At 48.1% G+C, this 13,321-nt stretch overlaps 1 protein-coding gene across 1 annotated transcript in view; it reads right to left on the bottom strand.

Moving 5' to 3' along the window:
• LOC149431339 (VPS9 domain-containing protein 1-like) overlaps positions 1 to 13,321 on the bottom strand; it is a 61,480-nt gene that overhangs the window by 32,139 nt on the left and 16,020 nt on the right. The window contains 7 exon segments of the mRNA XM_089665649.1: positions 2,645 to 2,730; positions 6,610 to 6,694; positions 6,761 to 6,813; positions 6,952 to 7,014; positions 9,839 to 9,950; positions 10,006 to 10,198; positions 10,201 to 10,260. Coding sequence (XP_089521775.1) covers positions 2,645 to 2,730; positions 6,610 to 6,694; positions 6,761 to 6,813; positions 6,952 to 7,014; positions 9,839 to 9,950; positions 10,006 to 10,198; positions 10,201 to 10,260 — 652 coding nt within the window.

Here is a 13,321-nt window from a genome sequence, read left to right on the forward strand (position 1 = left end):
ATGAGGGAGATCCTCCCCCACAGAGCTATTGTGTTCTGCTGACACGGAGCCTTCCCAGACTACAGAACACAATGATTAGTGCGAGTGGCTATGGCCGCCAGCAGTAATCTCATGTAAAACAACAGGCTGGTTGTACCCAAGTCAATTGATGGATAGACTTCTGTACAACCGGCCTGCCCAAAGATGGATCGAATCTTGTCTGGTCCCAGCTGAACCAGCCGAGATTCGATCCATCTACAGCTGGCTTTACTCTCATGGACTCATAGGTATAGCATACCTCAGGGTCCCACCTATCATGCAGCGTATGCGGAGGTCCTCACTCTCAGGTACTCATAAGTATAGCATACCCCAGGGTCCCATCTCTCATGCAGCGTATGCGGAGGTCCTCACTCATGTACTCATAAGTATAGCATATTCCAGGGTCCCATCTCTCATGCAGCGTATGCGGAGGTCCTCACTCTCATGGACTCATAGGTATAGCATACCCCAGGGTCCCACCTATCATGCAGCATATGCGGAGGTCCTCACTCTCAGGTACTCATAAGTATAGCATACCCCAGGGTCCCATCTCTCATGCAGCGTATGCGGAGGTCCTCACTCATGTACTCATAAGTATAGCATATTCCAGGGTCCCATCTCTCATGCAGCGTATGCGGAGGTCCTCACTCTCATGGACTCATAGGTATAGCATACCCCAGGGTCCCACCTATCATGCAGCATATGCGGAGGTCCTCACTCTCAGGTACTCATAAGTATAGCATACCCCAAGTCCCATCTCTCATGCAGCGTATGCTGAGGTCCTCACTCTCATAGGTATAGCATACCCCAGAGTCCCATCTCTCTTGCAGCATATGCTGAGGACCTCACGCTCATGTATTCATAGGTATAGCACACCCCAAGTCCCATCTCTCAGGCAGTGTATGCTGAGGTCCTCACTCTCAGGCACTTATAGGTATATCATACCCCAGGGTCCCACCTACTATGCAGCGTATGCTGAGGTCCTCACTCTCATGGATTCATAGGTATAGCATACCCCAAGTCCCATCTCTCAGGCAGCATATGCGGAGGTCCTCACTCTCAGGCACTTATAGGTATAGCATACCCCAGGGTCCCACCTATCATGCAGCATATGCGGAGGTCCTCACTCTCATGCACTCATAGGTATAGCATACCCCAGGGTCCCACCTATCATGCAGCATATGCGGAGGTCCTCACTCTCATGCACTCATAGGTATAGCATACCCCAGGGTCCCATCTCTCATGCAGCGTGTGCTGAGGTCCTCACTCTCATGTACTCATAGGTATAGCATACCCCAGGGTCCCATCTCTCATGCAGCGTGTGCTGAGGTCCTCACTCTCATGTACTCATAGGTATAGCATACCCCAGGGTCCCATCTCTCATGCAGCGTATGCTGAGGTCCTCACTCTCAGGCACTTATAGGTATAGCATAGCCCAGAGTCTCATCTCTCATGCAGCGTATGCTGAGGTCCTCACTCTCAGGTACTCATAGGTATAGCATACCCCAGGGTCCCATCTCTCATGCAGCGTGTGCTGAGGTCCTCACTCTCATAGGTATAGCACACCCCAGGGTCCCATCTCTCATGCAGCGTATGCTGAGGTCCTCACTCTCATGTACTCATAGGTATAGCATACCCCAGGGTCCCATCTCTCATGCAGCGTGTGCTGAGGTCCTCACTCTCATGGACTCATAGGTATTCCAGGTACCAGGGTCATGTCTCCCATGCAGTGTGTGCTGGAGGCCTGAGTCTATGTAGAATGTGCTGCATCAGTGGTTCATATAGTGAACTCGGTGTAGTTATTCCCCCTGAGGTCATCACAGAGGACATGGGGGTGCTCTTTACATCTGGAGGAAAAAAAATGTCATCTCCAAACACAGAAAGGTTTCTTCACAGTAAGAGCTGTGAGAATGTGGAATAGACTCCCTACAGAGGTGGGTGTGGCCAGCTCAGTGGATTGCTGGAGGAAAGTCCTGGATTCTTTCTTGGATACACAGAATATAACTGGATATAACATTTATAGGGGAAGGTGATCCAGGGAATATCCGATTGCCTCTCGGGGGATCAGGAAGGAATTTTTTCCCTGCAGGAGCAGATTGGATCGTGCTTTGCTGGGTTTTTGCCTTCCTCTGGATCCACTGTGTGTAGGATAACTTGTTTTTTTTTTTTAATGGTTGAACTGGATGGACTTTTGTGTTTCTTCATCCAGACTATGTGACTATATTCCATGCTGTAGGACTGCTGCCGGTCACATCTGGTTCACAAGCAGCACTTTGCATGTGTTAATGCTTTTACAGATCTTTAGCACTTGAATTTTGCATTTAAATTAGATGGGGTGTGTGCCTCTGCTTTCATCTACATTCCAGGCTACCTTCCTTTGTTGGGGGGGGGGGTGGTATATACAGGTCTATTCACTCTTTATTTTCCTCCCATTTACGTAGCCATGAGAAGCCATTCCCACAACAGAGCTGAGATTGTGGAGCTTTGTGAACATAATCTGGTTAGCAGGCGGAGGGACAACACAGGAATCACAGATTTGTACTCCATTAAAATGCAGAGCAGAGAGCTGAAGCCGGAAGATTTACATCTGCGACTGATATCCTGCAAACGTTAAATCGGGAATTACCTGAATATCTGATGCACATAGCTGGAGATGGGGCCGGGGTCATTGGGGTCGCTCTTTATCTTCTCCTTGCAGATTTGTGTCCATCTCTAGAGAGTGAAAAAGGAACGATTTAATGACACATCATGGCTGATACTGAGCAGGAATTATATTGGCCATAGACGGGTCGTTTATTGGCCGAATTTTGTCCGCACGAAAAATCAGCCGATAATCACGCCGTTAGTGGGGTCAGCCCGACGGCCGTTTTTCGCGGATCTGCTCATTTATTTTTATCGGTCATGCTGGAAAATCCACGAAAAACAGCTGTTTTTCGTGGACATGAATGGCAGCATCAGCAACGGGGCCGACCGATTTTTTGTTTATCGGACATAAATTCGGCTGATAAACGGCCCGCCTATGGCCTGCCTTAGACTCATCGCCATCATCGAAAACTCCACCTCCAGCCCGAGTTCACACTGATGCGGTGCGGAATTCGCAGCGGTTTCTGAGCGAATTCTGCCCCGCATCAGAATCGCACCCCGTTCATGCGAACCGCTGCAGGTGTGTATGTTAAGTTAACAACACCCCGAAATCGGTCCACAAAATGCGGTGCGATGGGCCGAATCGGATCCCATAGGTGTGATGGGCCGAATCGGATCCCATAGGTGTGATGGGCCGAATCGGATCCCATAGGTGTGATGGGCCGAATCGGATCCCATAGGTGTGATGGGCCGAATCGGATCCCATAGGTGTGATGGGCCGAATCGGATCCCATAGGTGTGATGGGCCGAATCGGATCCCATAGGTGTGATGGGCCGAATCGGATCCCATAGGTGTGATGGGCCGAATCGGATCCCATAGGTGTGATGGGCCGAATCGGATCCCATAGGTGTGATGGGCCGAATCGGATCCCATAGGTGTGATGGGCCGAATCGGATCCCATAGGTGTGATGGGCCGAATCGGATCCCATAGGTGTGATGGGCCGAATCGGATCCCATAGTGTGATGGGCCGAATCGGATCCCATAGGTGTGATGGGTTGAATCGGATCCCATAGGTGTGAATACCCGTGTGATCAGATTCTAGTGCGGACCAAAAAAAGGGTCGTGCGCCTTTTTGGTGTGGCTGCGGTGCAATCTGAGCCGTACATAATGCAAGACTCCGATCGCACCGCACAGAATTCACATGTGATTTGCACAGCAATGCGGTTCCTGTACGAATAACATGCGATACACCGCACTGCGCAAGTGTGAACCCAAGCTAAGTCCTCCTGCATGCGGAACGTTTTTACAGCGGCTGTTTTTGGCGTCAGACGGTTTTTTCTACAGCCAGTAAACTCCCCAGCATCCTCGGTGTCCATACACACACACACACAGACTGGAATCAGCATTTTTTGTAAAAAAAAACCCGGAACTAGCGGGATTCTAGAGGAGTATTTTAGCTGTAAAAACACCCCAACGCTAAAAAATCCAGTAAATTGCGGCAAACCAGCATTTGTGGACTTTTTTTTACTAAAAAAAATTTTTGGGGGTATAAAAACCCCAAAACGAAAAAAAAACAAAAAAAAAAAAAACACACAAACGTGGGCAAATGCAAAAAACTGGGGGGGGGATTCCTCCAACCACATCAAATGTATGGGAAATGAGGGAATCTTTTTTTTTTTCCAATCCTCCTTCTGGCAGAGGCACCTATGGCCAGACTACAGCGATTTCATTGCAGTTTTATCTGTATTTTTTACAGTCTCAAGTAGATGTGAGTCACTAAAATCCTATAAAAGGTTCAAACTGGAAAGAAGTCATAAAAAAAAAAAAAAAAAAAAGAGAAACCGCTCTCCTCTCTCCGCCAGGTACAGGCATGATGTGCTGGTACCGATGGAGTACCGGTATGGATTGCATACTAGCACACTATGAAAGACTTTCCTTTACCAGAAGCCCTCCAGCGCGTCTCAGAGGCTGCCATCTTCACGCGCTCTTCCTTTCGGGTTCGCGAGCTGAGCCCCTTGAATGGCCGAGCCGCAATGATGTCACTCGCATGCAGGGCTGCTGATAGAAACCATGGGACCCCATACAGCCAACTTGACAGGTGCCCCCTCCCCCACCCCAAAAAAACAAAACCGTTTGCAATGCTTCAGTTATGAATGAACACAGTGTGTGATCCAAAATTACTTGTAGGACAGAATAAAAATTCGGAAGTGATGTCACGTATTTGTATTTAAAGCTTTCTCCAGAGCTTTTAGAAGTTTTGTGTTTTTCTACACGTTTTTGACGTGTTTTGTTCAGCTTCTTTTTTTATGTTAAAAGTGGAATTTTTTTTCTTTGTTGCTGGGCAGCATAAAAATGCAAAACGCGGCAAAAACGAACTACCACGCATTGCAACAGCATCTCCACTGAACTCTATTGTAGCAAAAAGGCTGAATTTTGCTTTTTAAAAAGTCCCGACCCTTTCCAAAAATGCAGCAGCCCAAGAAAAAAAAAAACAACAACAAACAAAAAACCCCACAGATGTGCACATGTTCCATAGGAAACCATGTTAAATGGACTGTAGTGCGCACATTTTTCTACACACATTTTTGGCGCGTTTTGTTCAGTTTTTATTTTTTTATTATGTTAAAGTGGAATTTTTTTCCTTTGTTGCTGGGCAGCATAAAAATGCAAAACGCGGCAAAAACGCACTACCACGCATTTCAGCAGCTTCTCCATTGAACTCTATTGTAGCAAAAAGGCTGCATTTTGCTTTTTAAAAAGTCCCGACCCTTTCCAAAAACGCAGCAGCCCAAAAAAAAAAAAAAAAACACAGATGTGCACATGTTCCATAGGAAACCATGTTAAATGGACCGTAGTGCGCAAAAAGCACTAAAAAACCGCATTGGTGTGAACGGAGCCTTAGAAGATCTCCTCTGTTGTGTTCTGAAAGATCAACAGCTTCAGTCAGGAACAGGAATAATTACAAGGACAGATCTGGAACACACGACCCATCAGATGCCACCGAAAATTGAAGCCCAGAATCAGTAGAGCGAACGTGGGAAATAAAGAAATGGGGGAGATTTACTAAAACTGAAGAGTGCAAAATCCGGTGCAGCTCTGCATAGGAACCAATCAGCTTCCAGGTTTTATGGCCAAAGCTTCACTGAACAAGCTGAAGGTAGAAGCCGATTGGCTGCCATGCAGAGCTGCACCGGATTCTGAGGGCTCCAGCTTTAGGCTTGGTTCACATATATGTATTTTGCGTTTGAAGGTTTCTCCAGAGCTTTTTGCAGCTCGTTTTGCGTTTTTCTACATACGCTTTTGACACATTTTGTTCAGCTTTTTTTTCTTAATGTTAATTGGAATTGGAATTTTTTTCCTTTGTTTCTGGGCAGCATAAAAATACAAAACGCGGCAAAAACACACTAAAATGCATTTCAGCAGCTTCTCTAATGAACTCTATTGTAACAAAAAGGCTGAATTTTGCTTTTAAAAAGGTCCCCAACCCATCAGATGCCACTGAAAATTAACACCCAGAATCACGAGAGTGAACTCGGGAAATAAAGAAATGGGGGAGATTTACTTAGGCTGGCCGTAGACGGGCCGTTTATCGGCCGAATTGTCGGCCGATAAACAAAACATCAGTCGTTGCCGCCATGGATGCTGCCACCAATGCTCACGAAAAACAGCTGTTTTCGTGGATTTTCCAGCATGACCGATAAAAAGAAACGAGAAGACCTGTGAAAAACGGCCGACGGCATTGCCCCACTAACAGCATGAACAGCCTGCGGACGAAAATTCGACCGCTAAACGACCCGTCTATGGCCTGCATTAAACTGGAGAGTGCAAAATCCGATGCAGCTCTGCATAGGAACCAATCAGCTTCCAGGTTTTATTGCCGAAGCTTCACCGAACAAGCTGTAGGTAGAAGCCGATTGGCTGCCATGCGCAGCTGCACCAGTTTTAGTAAATCTCCTCCATTGCTTAGGTCTGGAGGAGGATTTTTGGAAGAGTGCGCTGTACTCACATGGTCCTGCTCATATTCCAGCACGGCGGTATACAGCATCTTCTGCTCGGTCTGCGCTGGGCTCACGCGTTCGCTTTTGAAGCGTCTGCAGGAAAAACAGAAGTAGAGGGACAAGGCTTTGTACAACTTGCGGAATATCATGTCGGTTTACCTGTCCGACTCTTCCTGAAGCCTGATCCTGCGTTCCTCGGCCTTTCTCTGCAGCTGGGGGGGGGGTGGAGGTTAAGGAATTAGCATCTCTTAGGCCATTGTTAGCACTAGGTTGGAAAACTTTATTATTCAAATGAACAGAAGTCCTGGCACAGGGCCAGACCAGTGGGCTCCGCCCACAGTGAAGGATACGGTCTCTTCCCTGGCCTTAGCTATCCCCAGGTTTTCCATCATTTGCCGCTGAAGTGACAAAGTCTAAAAAAGAAAAATCATCCAGTTACAACGTGCGACACCATCCGCTATAGAATAGCCAACTGCTTTCGTTTTCTAAAATGAAGGGAAACCCGAGCAGGAAAATCTTACTTCAAGTTTTTTACATTTTTGTAAATTTGCAGATTTCATTTAAAAGATACCCGGCGATCCTGACAGAAAGATCTGTGTTCAGAACTGCCTGCTGTGGGGTGACAACTGCCTTGTAATTCAGCTATCGTGCTGCCACCATTTCAAAGTGAACCCCTGGTGGAGACTACAAGGGGCCACGTCAATGCACTTTGTGGTAGCATTGTGCACCGTTGTCACCATCAGGAAGCTGGACCAGAAAAATGGTTTGCAGTTGTCGCTGAGTGAAGGTCGGTTCGTCCTGCGAAGCGTAAGGTGTGCGGTGCGTTCCGGCTGAGATCCAGTGATGATGCGTTGAACTTGGCGGAATGCTTTTTTTTTTTTTAAACGAACTTTATTGAGATCTCACACAGCCATCTCGTAAAGTTCAATGGCTGGCCCCGCACTGTAAGGCAGCGGATTGCCTCGCGTCGCTCGTAACGCCTGCTATACTTTTTTTCCGTGCATCGTGCCTGGACACCATCGCAATGCAGTGCTGTGAATCAGATATGTAGGAGAAAAGGCATTGTGCCTCGTCCATGTGGTGGGAATAACCGCCCAGCACAGTCCCACCGCAGCAGGTGAGAATCTGTCCTAAGGGCATGAAGAAAGGAAGCAGCGAAAAGAGGTTGAAGGAGATCAGCAGCACTGAGGAGCAAAAAAAAAAAATTGAAATGAAAACAAAAATGGTAACTGTTCAGTGGCACGCAGAGGTTTTGGAAACAAAGGTCCTCCCAGAACTGGGCGCTGTAGCCATCATTTGGCTATAGCATGGTTACCAAGTGGTTAAAAACAACAACAAAAACCCCAAAACAATAAAAATTGTGGTTTCTACAGTTTTGTGTTTTTCCTGTAGAAGCAGCTCAATGTTCTCCTATGAGCCCATCCATACACATTAGGATGTCATTGTCAGCACGGCGTTTAGAGGCAGAAAAAAACCTCCTGGTTTGTGGTTTTGAGAGCAGTTTTCTGGCAAAAAAAAAAAAGCTAACATTTTTATCTGCCAAGGGAACTGGTGTGTTTTTTTTGAAGGCCAGTGTGCATGGACCCTAAATCTGATTCTAGTGTCTCCCACTGGAATCCCATCTTCCCGACACCGCAGCCCCAGCTTCCCAGACACCGCAGCCCCATTTTCCCCGACACCGTGGCCCCATTTCCCCCCGACACCACGGTCCCATTTTTCCCCCGACACCACGGTCCCATTTTTCCCCCGACACCGCGGTCCCATTTTTCCCCCGACACCGCGGCCCCATTTTTCCCCCGACACCGCGGCCCCATTTTTCCCCCGACACCGCGGCCCCATTTTTCCCCCGACACCGCGGCCCCATTTTTCCCCCGACACCGCGGCCCCATTTTTCCCCCGACACCGCGGCCCCATTTTTCCCCCGACACCGCGGCCCCATTTTTCCCCCGACACCGCGGCCCCATTTTTCCCTCGACACCGCGGCCCCATTTTTTCCCCGACACCGCGGTCCCATTTTTTCCCCGACACCGCAGTCCCATTTTTTCCCCGACACCGCGGTCCCACTTTTCCCCCGACACCGCGGCCCCTTTTTTACCCCCGACACCGCGGCCCCATTTTTCCCCCGACACCGCGGCCCCATTTTTCCCCCGACACCGCGGCCCCATTTTTCCCCCGACACCGCGGCCCCATTTTTCCCCTGACACCGCAGTCCCATGTCCCCCCCGACACCGCAGTCCCATTTTCCCGACACCGCAGCCCCATGTCCCCCCCGACACCGCAGCCCAATTTCCCCCCCGACACCGCAGCCCCATTTCCCCCCCGACACCGCAGCCCCATTTCCCCCCCGACACCGCAGCCCCATTTCCCCCCAATACCGCAGCCCCATTTCCCCCCAATACCGCAGCCCAATTTCCCCCCCGATACCGCAGCCCCGTTTCTCAGAGGTCATTGTGTGTTCAGTAAACGGTTGCTTTACTAAACAGGAAAACTCAGGGAGTTCCCAGATCACCAGTAAAAGGACGCGGACCACAAAGAGCCTCCAACACATTTTGAATGGCAACACTAAGGCCGGCCATACATGGGTCGAAATTCGACCGATTTTTCATCCGTACATCGGACCTAAGAATAATCAGCCCATTTTCTCTCTGTAGTGGGTCCATTGCACCGGCTGACTTCCGTGGTTCCTCCCCTTTTCAGTGATCGGGCATGTTGGAAAATTCGTGAAAAACGACCAGATTTCGACTCAATGATGGTCAAATCCTACAATAATTTTTCCGAAAAGAATATGCGCATGAGTTGTGACCTGGAAGGAACAGAAGTTTCGCCGGTTATATGGGGTGAACTTTATGACTCGGCCGGCCGATTTACAAAATCACTGATGGCGCCATCGGATTACCGAGCGAACGACGCTTTCGATTTTTGGACGAAAAATCGTTCGGAATTCAAATCATGTATGGCCTGCATAAGTGATTCCTCGAAAAATACATCAGAGGTTCTTTCTAGCAGCTGATGTGTAACCTTGAAGTTCTCAAAGAACAGAAAGTTTGATTACCAACGTGCTTTACCTCTTGTATTGTATGGTTGAACTGGATGGACTTTTGTCTTTTTTTCAGCCAGACCAACTATGTATTTTTTTTTTTATGCAGGTGGATAAAACAAAGCTGGAATGACACTGGCGTTGTCACTAAAGCGGTTTCATGGAACATAATCCAGACCTGGTACTATGGAACCACTAACCAGGGAGGTTTTCTGTGCGGCCTGCCTTGGGTCCAGTCTGGAGAGCCGGGCTTCATATGCAGCTCTGAGCTTCTGGTTCTGTATGGAGGCCTCCTGCAGGGGTGTCAGCTCCCTGTGGATAGAGGACATGCGGTTCACCAATGAACTGCTCACTACGGACTTCCTACAAGTTATTCATTCTTACTTTTTTGGAGCTTTGAGCCTCGGCTGCTCTGAGCATCTGAAAGACCTCTGGAGAAGGAAAGCCACCGTGTTTCTGGACCTCATCAGAGCAAGACCTACGATGACCCCAGGAATGGCCAAAGGAAGCCCGGGGGGGTACAGAGGTAGTTGTGGCAGTAGCAGAAACATCGGTTGTGCTGGAAGACCAGGGACCTCCGAGATACGATTCTTCAGAGTCATCAAGTCTACATCAGCTTTACCTGTACAAAAGGACACAGTACACAGTCATTACCCACTTGTGCTGCTTTTACTAAACAGATCTTTGTTTGTTGTCCCAGTTTTGCAGAGATAAGAAACAGAGAGATTGTTCCCTCTGTACAGAGCCCTGTGTTGCTTGTCAACACAGAGCTCTGGGCTGTGATTGGGAAGGGAAAATGTCACCAACACACGAGGATCACTAATATGGGCCCAAAGGTTTTAATGAACGATCACATAGTTACAGCAAGGCAACATTTCGGAGGCATGTGACCTGATGAAGGGGTCCTGCAAGACTCCGAACGTTGCCTTGCTGAAACTATGTGATCGTTCATTACAACATTTGGCCCCGTATTGGTGATCCTCGGTGTGCTGGTGACATTCTCCCTTCGTGATTCTGTTCGGTTCCAGCCGACGGTCACTGCAGCACCCACTTATACACACCGCCATTTGTAACGCAGGAATGTGTGCGTTTGGATTGTACTCTTGCATTCTGGGCTGTGATTGGACACAACCAATTAGCAGGTCTCCAGCCATGAACCATTGGCCAAGACTTGCGGACAGACTCCTGCAGATTGCACACGCATGCGCACGCCCGAAACCAAGAAACCTGCAGCGACGTAGCAGTATGTCGCTGTGCCTGCACAGTCCATCCTTCCGCAGTACAGTCCTTAAGTGGTTAAAATATAACTAAAAGGCAAAATTTTTTTTTAGTTATGGAAAGAGTGGCGATGGCGGGTTTTATTTGCTGTCTGTGCCCCCTGTCCGGGACATTTACCCTCTTTATTAGTACATCACTGAATTCGAAAGTAAAAGAAAATCTTACATTTTGGGTTGTCCCAGAACAGGAAATAGTATGGATATCTTCCAATGGGGACACTAGTTCTGGTGACAACCATGGATTCCTTCATTTCAGATACATTTTTAACTCACTTCCTGTGTTTGGCTATAGGACAGGAAGTGAAAGGAAATCTCCCTATTAGGATACAGATGGCAAAAATAAACCTTACAGGTGTCATAACCCTCCATTACTCTACCCAAGAACGGTCGCATGCTGGATATTACAGGAATTCAAGCTAAGACAGTAGCATTCAGCCGGGAGCGCAGGGAGGGACAATTATTATTAGTTGCATAAATAAAGAACATCAATAGTCGGTTCAGCAAGGACTGGCTGAATTTCGATTCACGTATGACTGTTCTTGCTTGACAGTAGCCAATCGAACAACCAACTTCTACCAAATTTGTTTGTTGGAAAATGTTCCTTAATCAGTGGCTGCAGCGGCTGATCAGTTTATTCTGACAGTGGAAAGCCCTGCTGTCAGAGGGGCAATGGCACAGGGGAAGGGGGGGGGGGGGGGGGCGCGATTCCTCTATCCACCTCAATTTTTGGGGGTGGAGGAATCCAGTCTTTTTTTTTTTCCCATCAGCTCATTGGCTGTTCGAAAAAGAATGATGCATCTATTGCCCCTATCCCTATGACTAAGTCGGAAGTGACGAAACGTGTTAGGGTGGGGCTGTACGGCGACCGGAAGTGATGCTGTGAACCAGAAGTGACGCGGGATCTGGCGCCATTGTTTGGGATCCTGCAGCGGTGAGAGCACAGCTCATGTATCCCACATTACAGGCGCTTTTTATTGATTTATCGTGAGTAGCGATCTACTGTATACATTTAATAAAAGGTGTTATTGATTACTGCACCATTGGAGTTTATCTCTTGTTTTTACATGATTATTATCTGGTGGAGAGGAGACTTGTGGAGAGTTTTGTATGGAGATACCCTGTTGGAGATACACAAGCGATACATTCAAAACATGGCATTGGACACACTTTTTAAAGCTCTCTGCCAACCAAAGTGTCCGTCATTAAATAAAATGGTTAGCTTACAGTCCTGTTTACACGTGGCATTTGCCACAGAGCATCATCGAAGCACCACAGAAACTTCATCAAAGCAAAACCAAAGCATCATTGAAGCACCACCGAAACATCATCGAAGCACCACCGAAACATCATCAAAGCACCACCGAAACATCATCAAAGCACCACCGAAACATCATCAAAGCACCACCGAAACATCATCAAAGCACCACCGAAACAACAAATTGTCATTGAAAAACCACCGGAGCATCATCAAAGCACCACCAAAGTTTTATCAAACTACCGCCGAAGCATCAAAGCACCACTGAAGCACCACCAAAGTGTCATTGAAAAACCACTGGAGGCATCATCGAAGTACCACCGAAGCTTCAACCAAGCACCATCGAAGCATCAACTAAGCACCAAAGTGTCATTGAAAAACCACCGAGGCATCACCAAGGGCATCATCAAAGCATCATCAAAAGGTCCACCAAAGCGTCATCAAAGTGCCATCAAAGCACCACCTAAGGGCCATCAAAGCATCATCAAAAGGTCCATCAAAGCACCACCTAAGGGCCGTCGAAGCACCACCTAAGGGCCGTCGAAGCACCACCTAAGGGCCGTCGAAGCACCACCTAAGGGCCGTCGAAGCACCACCTAAGGGCCGTCGAAGCACCACCTAAGGGCCATCAAAGCACCACCAAAGCGTCATCAAAAGGTTCACCGAAGCGTTATCGAAGCGCCACCGATGCGTCATCGAAGCGCCACCAAAAGCACCATCAAAGCCCCACCAAAGCACCATCAAAGCCCCACCAAAGCACCATCAAAGCCCACCAAAAGCACCATCAAAGCACCACCAAAGCACCATCAAAGCACCACCAAAGCACCATCAAAGCACCACCAAAGCGTCATCAAAGCACCACCAAAGCATCAGCGAAACACCACCAAAGCGTCATCGAAGCACCACCAAAGTGTCATCGAAGCACCACAGAAGCATCATTGAAAACTCACCGAAGGGCCACTGAAGTGTCACCAAAGCACCACCAAATCGTCATTGAAGCACCACCGAAGCTTCATCTACATGCCATCGAAGCAAAACCAAAGCACTATCAAATAATCACCAAAGCACCATTGAAGCATCACAGAAGCATCAAAAACACATCAAAGTGGTCGGTGGTTTGATGTGTGTTGAAGTTGAAGCGAGTGTAAATG

The sequence above is a fragment of the Staurois parvus genome, unplaced genomic scaffold (genome assembly GCF_062004578.1).
Source record: "Staurois parvus isolate SC_StPar_1 unplaced genomic scaffold, SC_StPar_1.0 ptg002289l, whole genome shotgun sequence".
Taxonomy (NCBI): Eukaryota; Metazoa; Chordata; class Amphibia; order Anura; family Ranidae; genus Staurois; species Staurois parvus.